We start from the raw sequence: 16,032 nt of genomic DNA, 5'->3' as shown, positions 1-16,032 counted from the left end.
AATCAAATTGCTTCTGTCTACTTTTCCTCCTAAAGGTTAGTAACAGTAAATTCCGTGGTCATTCACTAACAACATGAAGTCTAATCTCATACTAAAATCAGACCGAGTGGACTCTAACATTAAAAAGGCAGTCCCTTATCATTCACTTTAGTGAGAAGGAAGGGAACAGGCTTTTTAATCCACTTGGAGGAAGGACTAATTTTCCCAAATAAATTGATATGAGGTCTTTGGTATGGGGAAAGAGAAGAGAAGGGAAGAGGGAAGTTTATAAACGTAGAGAGCCGCATGTTATTGTTATATCACCGGAGCAACCGAGCAACTTGAACACAAGACATGCTGACTCAAAAGAAAACGTTTTGCCCAATTTAGATCAACAGGTTATATTGTTCTTGGCTCTGCATCATCCGGGGCTAAGTGGTTAATAGGGAAAGATAAAATAAATAACTGAGCTGACATCAACGCAGTTCATAGGCAGCATGTGCTTTGGTTGTCGCAAATAAATAAAAAAATTTTCTACGTAAAGGAAACCTCCTTTGCTGAGAGATTATAAATAAATGGGTGAAACTTTCCCCTATCACAGGCGAGGCGCAGGCTGCTAAGCAAGACCCAAAATGACAGCGACAGTAGTCAAATTTTGGGTTCATTTGAGGAAAGTTTCCTAAATGTTGGGTTACCCTGTGATATTTCAAACCGCAGTGAGTGCCATAACTTCACACATATTTTTATTTTATTTCCCTTTTAAAGCAGACTACCTCAGAGAATCTATTTCAACACAAAATCGTGAACTGAAACTTTTAATGGACAAGCCTCGCGTGTTGTTGTTCCCGGCCTCGTAGATCTCGATGATGAGATCTTGCTCAAGCGTAGGTTCACCAAAAAGCATTCCACACAGTACTACTACAGAGTCAAACAAACTTTCAATGGATATCAATGATGAGATCTTGCATAAGCGCTGATTCACCAAAAAGTATTCCAGACAGTACTTCTACAGAGTCAAACAAACTTTCAATGCATGCCGATGATGCGATCTTGCCGAAGCGCGGGTTCACCAAAAAGTAAGCCAGACAGTACTACTACAGAGTCAAAGAAACTTTCAAAGACTTTGATAAGTGTCATTCTTCCAAGAGCTGATTGAAACCTCTATATCAGTATCATTGTCTATCTTAACATATTCAGAACACCACAACGTGTCAAAGCCCTCCTTACAAGGAACCTAGATATGAATGACTTCCAAGTCGTCACCTGGTTTATTGACATATTTATCGGGCCCTGACTTTCAAACTATCACGCAATCAAAATCTAGAGCTCATAATGTAATTGTTTAATAAAACTAGATGTATGACAAACACGGCTGTGGATAGTGTGAAACTTTTTTGTTCTCACCGCATTATTAACGTCATCTATGATATAGAGCTAGACCTTCTCCGATACAATTATCATGTTCCAACACAGGAATTTATTGACAACTTACTTTCACCAGCACTGAAAGGAAAATTGTGATACGCACATTCACTGACGATAATTTGCATAAATTCAACGAGAACCTTTCAAACGCAAAATGGTCCTCATTCACAGCATAGAGAACCCAATGAAGCCTATAACGATTTTATTGAAGAATACTAAGAATCTACAAGAAGAACAGACTCTACAAAAAATTCGTCAAATCACCTCCCACATCTTCTGAGACGAGGGACAAGGCCTCCGAAAACAAACTCACCCATCTTATTCGCATTGCCACACGAAAATATACAACACTAAATTTGAGGGTGCCAGAAATGACAACAACACAGCTTGGACATTGTTAACAACAAGCATAAAAACAAGTTATCTCTTCACACGTCATTTAATCTGAAGGCAGAACATATACGGATCCCATGCCGGGAGATCGCTGACAGATTATGAAAATACTTTAAACCCAGACAGAAGTAATTTAACTCCAACTTTTCTCCCTCCTGGCCTTGGAGGTAAACCCTACAACAGTCCAACATAACTAAATTCTTGGGGTCTATCGATGATGATGTTGACGATCATCTCACCTGGAAACATCATAACAGCTACGCGCGTAAACAAATCGCTAAATCAATAGGTATTACACTTAGGTCTTACTTTTTCCTATCCAAATAAACTCACTTTGTCCTATACCTTAATTTATCCTTACATCGTCTATTGTAACTCCACCTGGTCATCCACATACGTATCGAACTTGAATAGAATTTATCATTTGAAGCGAAATGTGCGGACTATCACCAACTTAAACTATGGAGCCCATTCCGCCCCTTTATTCTCCAAACTAGGAATTTTAGATATATTCCACGTCAATACCGTTGAAATCGCCAAATTCATATTTTTATAACAAATAACCTATTTCCCCCATTGCTTCTCATTCTTCTTGTAACGAATGGTACCAAAACAGCCAGTAATTATCGAACGCATTTGTGCCTTACAAGTCTCAAGCTATTTACAATTCTCTGCCAAGGTCCTAAAATTTGGAACTCTTTTCCCGTTTCAGTCACGCGTTCGTCAAATCTTCTTCGCTGTGGCCTCTCCCGGGTCTCCTCGCCTTCTATAAGTGATACTGTCGTAGATATATTTTTTGCATTATTAAAAAGATAAATACTGAATGATGATGATGATGATGATGATGATGAATTATTACTGAAAGGACCAACGGTATCACGGTATGTACAAATTAAATCTAGCACTGACGTTAAGAAAACTTTTTGAACGACCTCTCGAAGTTTAATGGCAGAACTCCCTCTCGATTAGCCATGTCCCATCACTTTGTACATGGATGTAATGAAATCGACAAAGATATCTCACTCCTTTTTCTAGTACCTTGAGGAGTGGTAACTCTAAGACATTTTTAAAACCACGTTCAAATTGCAACAAGCATGGAAATAGCTTTTTTCTCTTGTCAGTTAAGCAGTCGAATAAGTTTCCTGATTGCATTGTTGACATAAAGGATAATTTTTAATCTAAGACCGCAATACGAAACCAAGTTATTAAAACAGGTGAGTGGTTATAGTTTATTTAATTATTCATGTATATGTATAAATATAAATATTCTATACACACACATATATATATTATATATATATATACATATTATATATTTACATATTTCTCGTTTAAATTGTTAATTTGACCTGTATAATTTTATTCATTTTACTTACAGACCGTATTATTTATCGTACGCATCAATACCTTATCTAGATTGATGTGATGCAGAATACCGCTTTTTCGACCAGTAAAGAAGGTTTACAAAAATTTTCACGATATACCTGATCGAGTAAGTTAAAGCCTCGAAAAAATCGCAGCTGCTCTTTTGGAGAAAGAGAGTAAAGAAAAAACGGTTTCCCCGACAACCTAGAACTCCTGAAGACATTGTGTAAACCTGAGGCTTATATTCGGAATTGTGCGGCAATTATTTTGTTTGAGAAATAACAAGAGATTAACTAAACAACAAGAGGGCAATAGTCCTGCTGAAGAAACGACTAAAGATTAATTATACTAAATACTGTACCGAAACTTTTGGTTGTTGGAAAAAGTACAATCTCCCCATCAATGTCAAAGAATTGATTGTTAACCTTTGGTTTTTATAAAACAATCATATTTCGTCTCAACAATAACGTCAGCGAGATGCTAAAATAGGTCGTGCATATGTGCATGTTTAAGCGAGTGTAAAATACGCTTGCGGCCGTTGCGTTTGGAGACGCCCTCCGCCCCTGGGCTTTGAAAGTGAGATTTTCACCAGAGTGAAAAGTTCTTCGTTCTGACGAAAGGCTAACACTCGAAAATTTAGTTTTATTAAGACCTATTGACTCTTAACGGTGGCCAATATACGTTATAACTTGGCTGATAAAACCAAATCACTAGTTGTTACTTTTCCCACCGACGCAGTAAGAGTTTCTCTAGAAACTTACCCCTTTTATTTTCATCTGTTAAACTACTTCAGAATCTTACCATGGTATGCCTTAGGGCCTCTTCATATGAGCCCGGTAACCGGGCTGGCCCGGTTACCGGGACGAATTTTGTCGTCTGTTCATATGGGAAATTTCAGCCCGGTTACCGGGATGAAAAAGAGTCGAAAAGGGCGCGAAACGTGGACTGAGGCCCTGGGAACGAGTTTGAGCATGCGTAGTTGAAAAATTTTCATCCCGGTAACCGGGCTGGAGTGTTCATATGGGAAAATATTTCATCCCGGTTACCGAGATCTCGGTTTCTACAACCGAGATCTCGGTAACCGGGCTGGCCCGCCTTCTCATATGAACACATCGAAATTTTTACAAAGGAAATAGGAGTGAGGTGAGATCTCGGTAACCGGGCTAGCCCGGTCAACCGGGCTAGCCCGGTCAACCGGGCTCATATGAAGAGGCCCTTAGTGTCGTGTTCCTTGATATCCAGGCAAAGTTCTCCCATTAACTATGGACAGTCAACTATCATCTTGTCGAAGTGACAAAGTGGCGGGCAAACCGAGTGGTAACCGCGTTGGGTAGCCGCGTTCTTCCAAGTTTTGGCGCGAAAATCTTGGTTATTCACCTTCAGGCTTCGGTTCCGATACGTGACGTGTGATGTGTTTTAACAAGACCATTTATTCATCTCCTGATTTATTACCATTTGTTTAAGTATTTATGAATACTTATTTACCTTATGATGAGAAATTGGCATCGAGTCTCCTCGACTTTTGCTTACGTGCGTGGATTCCCGCGCGTTACACGAACTTTTAGGATGAAAGAGAGGCTGCTAGGACCCAGGATTACCGTCTCTAGTAATTCATCGACTATCCAAGATGGCGGAAGATATGAGAGAGCAAGTAGCCCAACTTTTAAAAGGAATAGATAGGTAAGAACAGTAAAAAACTGTCCATTAATTTTTAAAAAAAACAGTTAGGTGTCAATTCCTTGACATCCGAGTAGAGATCTCAGTTTTTAAAACCGATCTTGGATGCCTGACAATCTGTTTCTCTCTACCCACGTGTGAATTCTAAACCCTAGGACTATAGTTAAGTCAAGAATACGATACCATTTTTCTTTACCATGATTGACTGCTTAGTTTGTTTGATTGCTTCTGTCAGTAACTTGTCTTGCAAAGTGAATTTTAAGGGTTACTGGATGGGGATCAGACAAAATTTGGTGTCCTAATAATCCTAAAACCGCGACTCTTTGACCGGCAAAAGTGAACGTTTACTGATTGAGGTTTTACGAATTAATATATGAGAATCAAAAATTATGGTAGCGTTGTTGAAAAATACTTCTGGAGGAAGTGAAGAGGTCACTCTGAAGAAGAAACCTACTCTTACTGGAACACAACTTGTAGACGAATATGTATTTGAATAGTAAATAATATACTCGTTTGTTTTTCCCAGATACAACCCTGAAAATCTCACAAACCTGGAGGGCTATGTTCATTTTCAGGTGATGATTATGGTCACAAACTTATCAAATTCTGACCACCAAACTTAAGTTTTAAATTTACACATGTTTTCAGGAAGTAATTAAGTGTACATGTACATGTACATGTATCAAATTTTGATCCTATAGCATCAAAAATTTGCAGGTTGTATTTTGCACATTTGTGATATTTCAAGTCTAACAGAAATAAATTTACACAGTGTACAACCACCTCAGTTTCTGCCAGAAACAAACTATGGTGATTTTGTCTCTTAATATTCAAGCTGCAGAAGATTAACAGGAAATATAATTTGATAATTTCATCTTTCATCACCTTTTCAGTTTCAGCACATTGTATTCAACTCCAAGAAGTAAACACATGACAGTGGCTCCTAAATAGAACTAACAGCCTGCAATCAAACCCTTCCTTCTCTATTGGACCTTTTTTTTCAACCCTTTCACTCCCACATCCTTATTAGTACAGTAATTCTCCTTACTGTTCTCTATACTGTTCTTATTATGCTAGTGTGGAGAATTTGGTATTGGAACAACTTATAATCCCCTATGTGATGTTTTTCTTTGTCCTCATGACTTGTCTGTTTGATATTGTATCAACATTGTAAGGAGAAATTCTGTCTTAGCCACTTGTGGAAGTTAAAGGGTTAACCAGAGTAAACATATTTATATTTTTGAGGCACTTTATAATATGGGATTTTTTTTTATATACAAACTTATCTTTGTAGATTAAGGAAAGTACAAAAAGATTAAAAAAGTATAAGATTCAACAAACTTTTCATGCCAAACCATAGTTAGGCATCTTTCATAATCAGATTGAGTCCTATTTTTAAATTTTTTTTCCTGAAACTCCTTAGATATATTTACATTCACCTTGTAAGATGGACAAAATTTTGCATCTTATCAACTCATTGACATGATAACCAGCCTACACATCTTAAGAACATGGCTGAAATTGCCTCAAGATTGTATTTTCTTTAAGTAATATGTGTTCTGGATTGTTCACTAGGTCTACAACAATGCTTATGATTTGGATGCAAATTTGGCAGTTTTGAAGTTGTAAGTGTTAGTGTGCAGTTTCTTCTTGTAAGCTTGGGTAATGTAACTATTTATTATAACTATGCAAACAATTGTGATATACATATTGTATATACTGTACAGGGTGACTTAAATATCACTTCCAAGAGTGAAGTACCATGTATGGAGCTGTTTCAGTGTACATTTAATGTTAAATTAAGTGTAACAGAAGAGGATTACTGTAATTTTTAGAGAAATTTTACAAACCATGTAGCTTCTTTTGCTAGTTTTCACATATTCCACTGACAAACTACTAGTAAAAGAATAGAGAATGCCAGTTGCTTTCTTGGGACTGCCCATTTCGTCTGGTGAAAAAAAAAAGTGGGAAAAGAATTCAATCATAGCCAACTTAATCCCTTAACAGTACCTATGGGACATTTTTATCACCAACAACTAAAAATTTCCCTGGTAATATTTGCAATGATTGAAGTGCAGAACATGTTTGTTTTGATATCCTGAAAGCCAAATTAAAGAAGTCCTGTAATTACAAGTAGTTTTGTAAATGTGTTTTACAGCTCTTTGGGCTTTGTTGGCCTTACTATGAATCCTTTGCTGACTTGGTTTGTTTGGTCATCATAGCAGGATACATGTTGGCTTCATCCTTTTTTTTTGTTTTGTTTTTTGTTTTTTTTTCATATCACAGCACTAATATCTCAGTTAATAATTGATTGGTCAATTTAGTGGGCTGTATTTCACTGTACAACCTGCTAAAATCAAAAGTTTGTTAACTTTGAATCGACATCCTCCCGCTCAATTTGAACCTGGAGATAAAATAAATATCTTATTAACCTTGTTTTCTTTGTGCTTATTGTTAGTTATGAACTTTGTTTTTTCTGCTTGGAGTTATGCCTGTGCTTCATGCTCAGGCAGTAAATCCAAGCAGAAAAGACTTGGTTGGTTACTTACAGTAAGGACCTTAAACTTATTTAGTAAGTGGTATTTCAAAAATGTTTTTAATAAGATGTTTGCAACATTTCTTTTTTCCTTTTCAGGTACCAGTTCAACCCTGCATATCACCAAACAACAGTCACCATGCAGATTCTACTGAAGGCCCTCATGATGTTGCCAAATGCTGACTTCATTATGTGCAGATGTCTTATTGATGATGCCAATGTATCTTTTGTTCTGTGAGGTTATGTTTAACAACTGTAATACTGTACATGGAAAAATTATGCACTTCTGATTGGCTGAAAACAAGGTTATTCTTATATAACACAAGTACAAAGTTATAACACAAGTGCAAATTACAAATAGTGTGCACACACTTTCAAAATTTCACCTGTCTTGACGTTCCTGGGGATGAGGCTATGCTCCTTTCTTCAAACCCCAAACTGTGTTTTGTTGTTTGCTTACATTTTGTAATCTCCTTTGAGATTGTCCAGAAAGCAACAAACGTTTCAGACATATTTTAGGTGTTCATGGTTTTCTGAGTTTGACATTGAGACTCAAGACCCAAGTCAATTATGTGCATGTCCCTCACCCTTCCCCTCCTGGGGACAATTTTGTGCACCTTTTTATAAGTCCAGCTTGTGTTTGTTCTGTCAACAAAGCAACAACTTTCCTGCAAAGTTTGACGTTTAAAGTAGGATAACCACAATTGGTAGTTATCAGCCTGTTAAAATCTCCTTTTCAAGCCTGCGATTTTCACCTATCAAAATTGTGACCCTGCACCAGCTCCATACTTTGTCATTTGTCAAATTGCTTAGCAACAAGTCTTTGTTGTATTTGGGTACATCACCTTAACTGTATAACTTTAGCAACAAGATCCAGCTATAGCAAGAGTCATTAAACTTGCAGAATTACTGGAAACATGTAACTTTTTGGAGGCTTGGGTGAGAGTTAGTGAATACTACTATTGTGTGGTTATGTGGAAAATTGTTCTGACACCTGGTAAAATGTTATGTACAGTTATAAATTGGAAGCAATAGCTGAATTATTCAAGGTTCTTAGTAATGTAGGGAGTTGATGATTGCATATGCAGTAGAGACAACTTTATTTTGAATAATGAAGGCAAAGCCCTTATGAGAGGGCTGGCCTGGATGCACTTTCCTTCAGAAAATGTTTGGAAATTTAGTGGCTTTGAATCCAATTTTATGCATTTTTTTGCATGCAAAGTAGTGTAGTATTGGTTGGCAAGGTGAAAAAAGTGCTAGCTTGAGAGCAGAAGAGAGCTTAAATAGTGAGAAAGTTTAAAGCAAATTTTATCGTTGAATAAGTGTGTAAGTTTTTTGTAAGAGCTTTTTTCCTACTTTTCTCCTTAACACTTACATGTTTATTTCTTCTCAACTTACACATTATTTTTGCAATGATACAAAAATTGCAGGTTTCATAGCTAGTGAATGGCAATTAATGGGAAACCTCATTATTACTAAATGGATTCAATAAGAGTTGTTATTGGGAATCAACCAGCAATATGACTAATTTTATTTTCAGAAATATCTAAATGAGGACAGTTCCCTTGTGGATGGAATTGTTGGTTTTCATGATGCCATTAGGAAATGTGAGTTATACAATAATATTTTCTTATCACAGATAAGGAATTAAAAATAAAAGCTAAGTTTTTTCGTTTGTCTCATGATGTAGTCATGTGTGATCTTATAAGCATGATACTCTGCTGTGATAAGTTGTTTTTCAATAGCTCTGAATTTAAGGTGGGTGGCAAGGAATTTTAGGTGGCTGGCAAGCTTAGGATCCCATAATTTTATGGGTCTGCCACTTAACACATTAGTCTTACACCTGTGAAACAATTCCTGTCCAATGAAAGATATCATGCTATCACACCTCAACTGACAAATTTTCATCAAGGAGAAGTATGCTCCAGACACCATTTAATTTTTATCTCTTTCATTAAAGAGTACATGTGGTCTTTAGTTAAGAATAACCTAGAGTGTTATCATGGTTTGGGATTCTTTAGATTAACTTTAAGTTAACTGTTTGAAAATTGTCCTCAAATATACTTGAAAATATGGTTATAAATGCTGCCATTTATGTACAGTTCACAGACAGTCTCTACCCTGCTTATGGCAAAAAGTCAGTACTTGAGCAAAAAATGCCATTGTATGTTACTCATTGTTCTTGAGACAGATATCAAATAAAATTATTGATGACAATGAAATTAAGATTATTAGTTATTTTGGTTTGGAAATTTTCATTCGATCTACATGTATGGCTCACATCAAGTTTGATGTAAATTTGATACAGATGCAAGTTACGTCATAGGCATAACATACCAGACCATTGATAAAACCCACATATCAGAACTTCTTGGAGGTCTTCAAGGTTGGTTTGCTTTAATTATTTTTTTTCTGAAAGTAAAGGATCCAGTCCTGTGAAAGTCAGTGAAAAGGCTGTGTGAACCCTCAACACCATAACATCACCATGCGTATTCTCCTTACTGTTCCCTATACATTTTCTATGGCACTGACAAGGAGAATTTGATGAACAATTAAGAGCTTCTCTAGTGGGTGATCATATTTCTTATTCTCATGGTGTTAATATTTGATTCAACTGTGGTTCTGTATGGAGAATAAGAAAGCCAATCACTCGTGAGGGTAAAGGATGAATCACATTTTCATAATGTTTGTGTTTGGCTCCTCCTTGAATTACTGGTAGCTGTTTCGCTAAATATAATAAAACTTCCTGACCAATCACTTTTTGCTTACACACACTACACTTCTTCTCTCAGCTTATCTGGGTTTCTGTAGAGCGAAGTAAGAATAGCAATCTTTGTTGTAATCTTCCTTGCCTAACCTACAATAAAACTGAAAATAGTACAGCCTACTCAGAATAACCAGCGAAGCTAGGCAGCCATGCAGAGCCAGACGGGCTAGTGGAGTCAGGGGGGTGCAGAGTCAATCAGCTGTAAGAAGTTACAGCAATAGGAGTATCACCTCTTTTCTTACATGATATGCTAGTCTTCACAGGTTAGCGAACCCAAATAAAGTCAAAGTGAGACCACATTCATGTACATTTTCTTCTGATTTCCAGGAGAAGAGCTAGATGAGTGGATAAAAGTTCAGAACTGGACAATCAAGGAAGATGGTAAAGTTTTTGTTAGCAACCAAGAGGCGCATATCAAGTCCAAAAACATTGCAGAGAAAATCGACTTAGACAGTGAGTTGTGGTGAATTATTGATTCTCTTGAACAGATGTACCAGTACAGCAACATAGTAGATAAGGCACCTTAAATTTCGACAGTGCGTCTTGTTGTCATCGTCAGAAGAGGTTGTTATCGAGATGCTATGTTTTGTACTTGATTTTTCTTTAAAATGCTCATCAAAATTGACCCTAATGAACAACTGGTACTGTAATGAGGGATTACAAGGCTCCTTCGTTCAGTCACTTTATTTTTAGCCTGGCATGGTGTGACTCTTCAGTGGCATTACACAGCTTGTTCATTTTATGGCCGCGCACGAAAAACAATTCTCGTGAACCACCCGCTATAATCCAGCAGTATCTTTTTGCGTCCTGAGGGTGTGTTCAACCCAAGATGGTATGCGTCCCAAGGGTGTATGCTCACAAGACCTTTCTCTTTCGATATGTCTGGATGCGCACCAGGGAAACCAGGATGCTAGTCATCTTTGGGGGTCAAAAAGTTAGGGCCCCCTCTAGAAAAGTTTTGGGTGGCACCATGGGCTTTCATAAAAACAACTTTGTTTTGATTGGCTTTTGTGATTCCCTTGGGTTTAGTATGACGACACTCGTTTGAAAAGCATTGTACATGCTGTCCTTCTAAGAACTTAGGAAAGGAAAGGACTCAGCAACCTAAATTATAACCAGTTGCTGGTTGTAAGTGCCTCAGCGGTGTCCCCCATTAGTGCTAATTTTCTGTGTCATCAACATATCCTGTCATTTGGACCGTCAATTCTTCGAGAAATTGAGAGATTTTCACCTCCCAGGAATCTCTTCTTGGTCGATTTTGGTTGGTAATCCCTTTTAAACAACTCAATTCTTTTTTTTCTTTTCTTTTCTTTTTTTTAATAGGTGTTGCTGGGATAATTGCTGCAGCCAAGTGAAAATATTTTTGACTGATTAATCATTCCTATACCTAACGTTTCTCCTCTTACCTATCCTAAACTTATCTTACTGAAGTCATGTAGGACGTATCTTTCTTTGCAAAAAAGTGAAAGGAAAGTGATCTGTCACGTGGTAAGATGAAATCCACGTGCACTCTGCATTTTGTCACAATTTTCGTTTTAAAATGCCACAACAGGGAAGGAAAGGGAAGCAAGCAGAGGAGGAAGGCATCACTGGAGACAAGTTGATTGAAATAAACTGTACATTCAGTGTTACTTGCATTTTATTCCACAAATCTCAAAATGAACGAAGCTTCTCAACCCAAAGGATAATAAAGTATTAAACCATATTTGTGTGGCTCGTATCTACTTACAAATTTTCTCGGGGTTGAAAATCTTGAAGTTCACATCTGTTGTCCTATCCTTCTTTCTTGAATTTCAGGGTCTTTTCTTTTTCATTTGTGGTCAGTTATTCAACAAGTGGGCTTGGCAAACCAGTTTCTCGTTTATTAAAAATACCCTACAGCAATTTTTCTTTTCCCTTCTTTGCGGAAATTCCACCATTTCACAGCAACGTATTTTGAGGAAGAGGTACTCCTGTGAAAAACTGCGAGTGAGTACCTGCAGCTGTTAGAAGTAATAATTTACGCCAAGATATCTTTTCGTCCTTCAATAACTCGAAATAACTCGCGTTTTTGTTTCGCGTGAGAGACGTCTCTGACTTGTGTGTTGTGAAGTCGAGTTTTAAGAGGTGGAGCGGTTGACCCCACACAGAACCCTCCTCCTTTATCCGGGCTTGGGACCGGCTAGATATTCCCTCTAGGAAACATCTAGGCGGAGTTAAACTCGATTAACAGAAGGCATTACAAAACTGTGGCCAACAGCCCTACAGGGAGGAATCGGTATCCAGAACACAAGCCGCACGTGAGAGCACGAGCGCCAAAATCAAAATTCACGTACCATTCGCAACGCCCGTGTCTCGCCTCTCGCGCTCGTCCAGTGCTTGTCTCCGATTGCCTAAAGAAAGCAATGATGCTAATCATCATCATCATGGTCATCACCATCATCAGGACAATAATAGTAGCCATGATTATGATAATACTACTATTAAAAAAATAAACAAATGACTAGACTATCGCACTTTAGCACAGATTAAACACACGGTTAGAAAAGCAAAAGTCACCAGGTACGCACCGAGGTGTGACCCATAGGGAAGGAGAGGCACAGTCACCTCAAGAAACAGCAGGAAAGAATCGCGAGTGACGAAGCTAACAAGGCAGGCTCCATCTGGTGGCAGTTAGAGAAGAAAGCCTAATAGTCGTACTCGTATGTGAGTAAGTTGACTTACTGACAGTTTTTCTCGCTCTGAATTAACTATGAAATTTCTGTAAAATAAATGCAGACCAATTCCCAGAATAGGAATCAACAAAAACGTTAATTTTAGCGAGTACCAGTAATGGATGGTGATCTTATGGGAAATTACTCGGACTCTATGTTTATGCAAAATGTTAGATCTAACGAAAATAAGAAACATCAACTTAAGAAATCTGTGCATGTTTTCCTGAATTCTTTGTTGCAGGCAATTTTTTCCTGGCCCCTGACACGAAGAGCCAATTTTCGTTTATTTGCACGCTCTACTTGGCCTGCAACTGCTTCTTGTGTTTCTACACCAAAAGTAATAACTTTACAAGCGACTACCTTTCCATTTTTCCCCACAGACGAAACAAAAGGGAAGAAAAGGGAAAATGTGGTTGTATCAGCAGTTATCTGCTAGAACTAGATCCTAAATAATCCCGCGATAAAGAATCGAAACTTTTTATAATCAGCCTTTCCCGACGTGCGTTTTTTTTTTCATGTAACACTTTGATACCAGAGTTAATGAACCAAGAGTAAGAAGGCTACTAACTCTGTTGATACCATCCAGTTCAAGAACTTTGGACGTAACGCTGTTGACAGCGTTTAGTTCAAGAATTCACGAGAGCACGACTCTTGACAATTGACCAAAATCAATCAAACAACGGTTTCAATAACTTTGCCTGAAAAGTGGCAGTGAGGCGAAACCCAAACACGAGAGCCTGCGCGCAGGCTTAACAGAAAGCAGTAGACAGCATGTCATCGGCTTTTATCGAAACCCCTGCTTAATGACACCTATTCGTAAAATCGGAGATTTCAAATGAGGATATTTTACGTCAGCCTTCCAGGCTGAATTTATTAATATAACAGAATTTCGGCGTTACAAAGTGTTTCGTTTCGCCGACCTTCCTTATTTAAATCTTTGATATCTGAAGCCAGAAAATATTTCGTGAAAGGGTTCAGCATGTTGAATATCATTATGCAAAACTCAAACCAAATTTCTTTTGTAAAAACGGTCTAAGTCAAACCACACCATGCCATTTATGCTTAAGTGTGCTGCTGGTATGGAATGCCAGAGGCCCTGGAACGATTTTCACATCCACGGGAAGTTAGCTGTGCAAAATAAATATCAACTCACTTGGCGATCCTTGGGTTGTCCGCCCGAATATGAAGACTTAATTAACAGGGGCGAGGTGTTGATACCAATACTGTCCTTATTTTGGCAGGGAACTCGGTAAACTAATGGTTAGCACGCAAGACTCCGGATCGAGAGATCTGAGTGCTGATTCTGTCATTGTGTTGTGTTAGAAACTTCACCCTCACAGTACCTCTTTCTCCACCTGGGAGAGTAAACGGATACCGGTGATGCAATTGAAAGAAGCAATTGAAAACTCCAAGTGGCTTCATACTAAAAAATCTGGGATGAGAGCATGGATAGTAATGACCTTCTCAATTTAGCAATCCTCAGAGGCAGCTATTCTAACCCACAATACCAGCATATCAAACTGCCTATTGTTATCGTTTTGCTATGAAGGCCTTTTTTTTTTGGTTCTTTTTTTAAAGCGAAGTAGTACTCGAAGTTGGTAACTCAAAGACCACTTCTTCAGCTGCATAACCGACAGTACTGAGCATGCAATGGCAAATGTTCGCCAGAAAGCATTCTTGCGTACTGACGGCGAGGTAGTCAGTTCAAGGGTTGCCTACAAGTTTCCTTTTCTCTGACGCGAAGGAAAGTGACGGAAATGAATTTCATGTAACTCGGTTTTTGGTTTGTGAGGCGGTACACTTTCTTACCTGAGAAAGAATGATTGAAAATCGTTACAGAACGCCTCTCCAAATGCCGGTACGTAAACCGTGTCGATATTCGAGGCGCCAAGAGGCGCGAAATCCAAAAGCGTTCACTCTTATGCAACGGCCGAGAGTTCTCTAGTCATCCATAAATGTTTTCTTTCTTCCTTCCTCTATCGCGTTTTCTTCTTTTCAGATCCACAATAGCAGTCAATTTTCCGGTTTGCTCGAACTCTTGGAGTGGGGAAGCAAGAAACAATTTGCTTAAAGGAAGGGAAACGCAAACCAGTAAACGGTAAGGCGGGAAGGAAGGGTGTGACGACGAGTACGGAAATCCACTGACTTACGCATCTCTCTTCTTATCTTTTCTTGACTTATCTGTCAATATGACCTTGTCATTCCTTTGAAGATGGATCCAAGTCACTCTAAACCTGCGTCCTCCTCGAACCTACTGGAGTGTATAACGGTGAAAATGTTTTCGACTTTACTTCTCCTGTGTTCATATTTGACCATCATTTTTCAGTCTTTGCTGGCGTTACAGCCCATTATAAACTGAACTGCTAAGCCGTATGGGTCTACACATCCGGAACGAATTTCAAACTTTTTTCTTAGTGACACGCACATGCTAACCAAAGCCGAACGAAGACTGATGAAGGAGTTTAACCATCCGAACTCCTAACCAGACAGAATGTTCCAGCTACAATGTTCAAGTCTAGAATCCGCCAAGAATGTTTGCAAAAATTCGCAATCCGTAAGGGGCCAAATCCGTTTACCCAAAAACCTAATGACAGTCAGCGTCTCTCCCCAGCTCCACTCGTCCTCTTTAAGTAATCATCAATCTTACCACTCGCTTTCCCGGAAGACTCCTTCGGGTTTAAGAATGAAAATTTGCGTTCGTTAAAGGAGATAATTGTGGTATTCCAGGGCGAAATAAAAGCATGGCTGTATTACTTTTGGTGTTGAAATCGGCCAAGATAACCCCTGTCGGCAAATGCATTATCAAGCTGAGAACACTCCGAAAGGTTACCTAAATGACCGCAAGGTAAGTGAATTCTCGGAATCAGATTGCCATGTATCAATCACGTGTTTCTTGTTTGTCACGCAGCCTACACGTTAGCGTTCAGTTTGACTTCGAAGGTACTCCGTCCTCCGCCTTTGTCCGGCAGCAAGAAAGATGCTTTTTGAGAGACTGATTTGCCTGTGAAGTTGAGTCAAGAAACGTCACCTCACATTACCTGTTATCTTTGGTTTGTTCGTTTATTCGTTTTTTTTGTGTGTTTGAGTTGGTGTTTTTCCTTTTTTTTTTTTTTTTTGAAGTTCAAAGAACATAGCCAGTGATTTTTAACTTAGTAGAGTGGCTATAACGTATTGAGAAGTGTTTGGTTTAATCACAT

The 16,032-nt window shown here is 38.3% G+C and overlaps 1 protein-coding gene across 1 annotated transcript; it reads left to right on the top strand.

The window, feature by feature from the left end:
- Positions 1 to 4,382: 4,382 nt before the first annotated feature.
- On the top strand, positions 4,383 to 11,847 carry LOC113682773 (eukaryotic translation initiation factor 3 subunit K). The gene is made up of 9 exons (XM_027199960.2): positions 4,383 to 4,842; positions 5,366 to 5,414; positions 6,415 to 6,464; positions 7,475 to 7,595; positions 8,240 to 8,314; positions 8,916 to 8,982; positions 9,684 to 9,761; positions 10,470 to 10,595; positions 11,466 to 11,847. The coding sequence occupies exons 1-9, from the start codon at positions 4,790 to 4,792 to the stop codon at positions 11,495 to 11,497; spliced, it is 651 nt and encodes a 216-aa protein (XP_027055761.1). The 5' UTR covers positions 4,383 to 4,789; the 3' UTR covers positions 11,498 to 11,847.
- The last annotated feature ends 4,185 nt before the right edge of the window (positions 11,848 to 16,032 follow it).

The sequence above is a fragment of the Pocillopora damicornis genome, chromosome 14, assembly GCF_964200805.1.
Source record: "Pocillopora damicornis chromosome 14, jaPocDami1.2, whole genome shotgun sequence".
Classification (NCBI taxonomy): domain Eukaryota; kingdom Metazoa; phylum Cnidaria; class Anthozoa; order Scleractinia; family Pocilloporidae; genus Pocillopora; species Pocillopora damicornis.
This window is presented reverse-complemented; position numbering and strand designations above follow the sequence as displayed.

Bases quoted from the DNA above. Each gene is read 5' to 3' on its own strand.
- LOC113682773 (XM_027199960.2), top strand. From the start codon at position 4,790: ATGGCGGAAGATATGAGAGAGCAAGTAGCCCAACTTTTAAAAGGAATA. The intron at 6,465-7,474 runs GTAAGTGTTAGT...TTTCCTTTTCAG, and splicing joins AATTTGGCAGTTTTGAAGTT to GTACCAGTTCAACCCTGCAT. The intron at 9,762-10,469 runs GTTGGTTTGCTT...TCTGATTTCCAG, and splicing joins ACTTCTTGGAGGTCTTCAAG to GAGAAGAGCTAGATGAGTGG.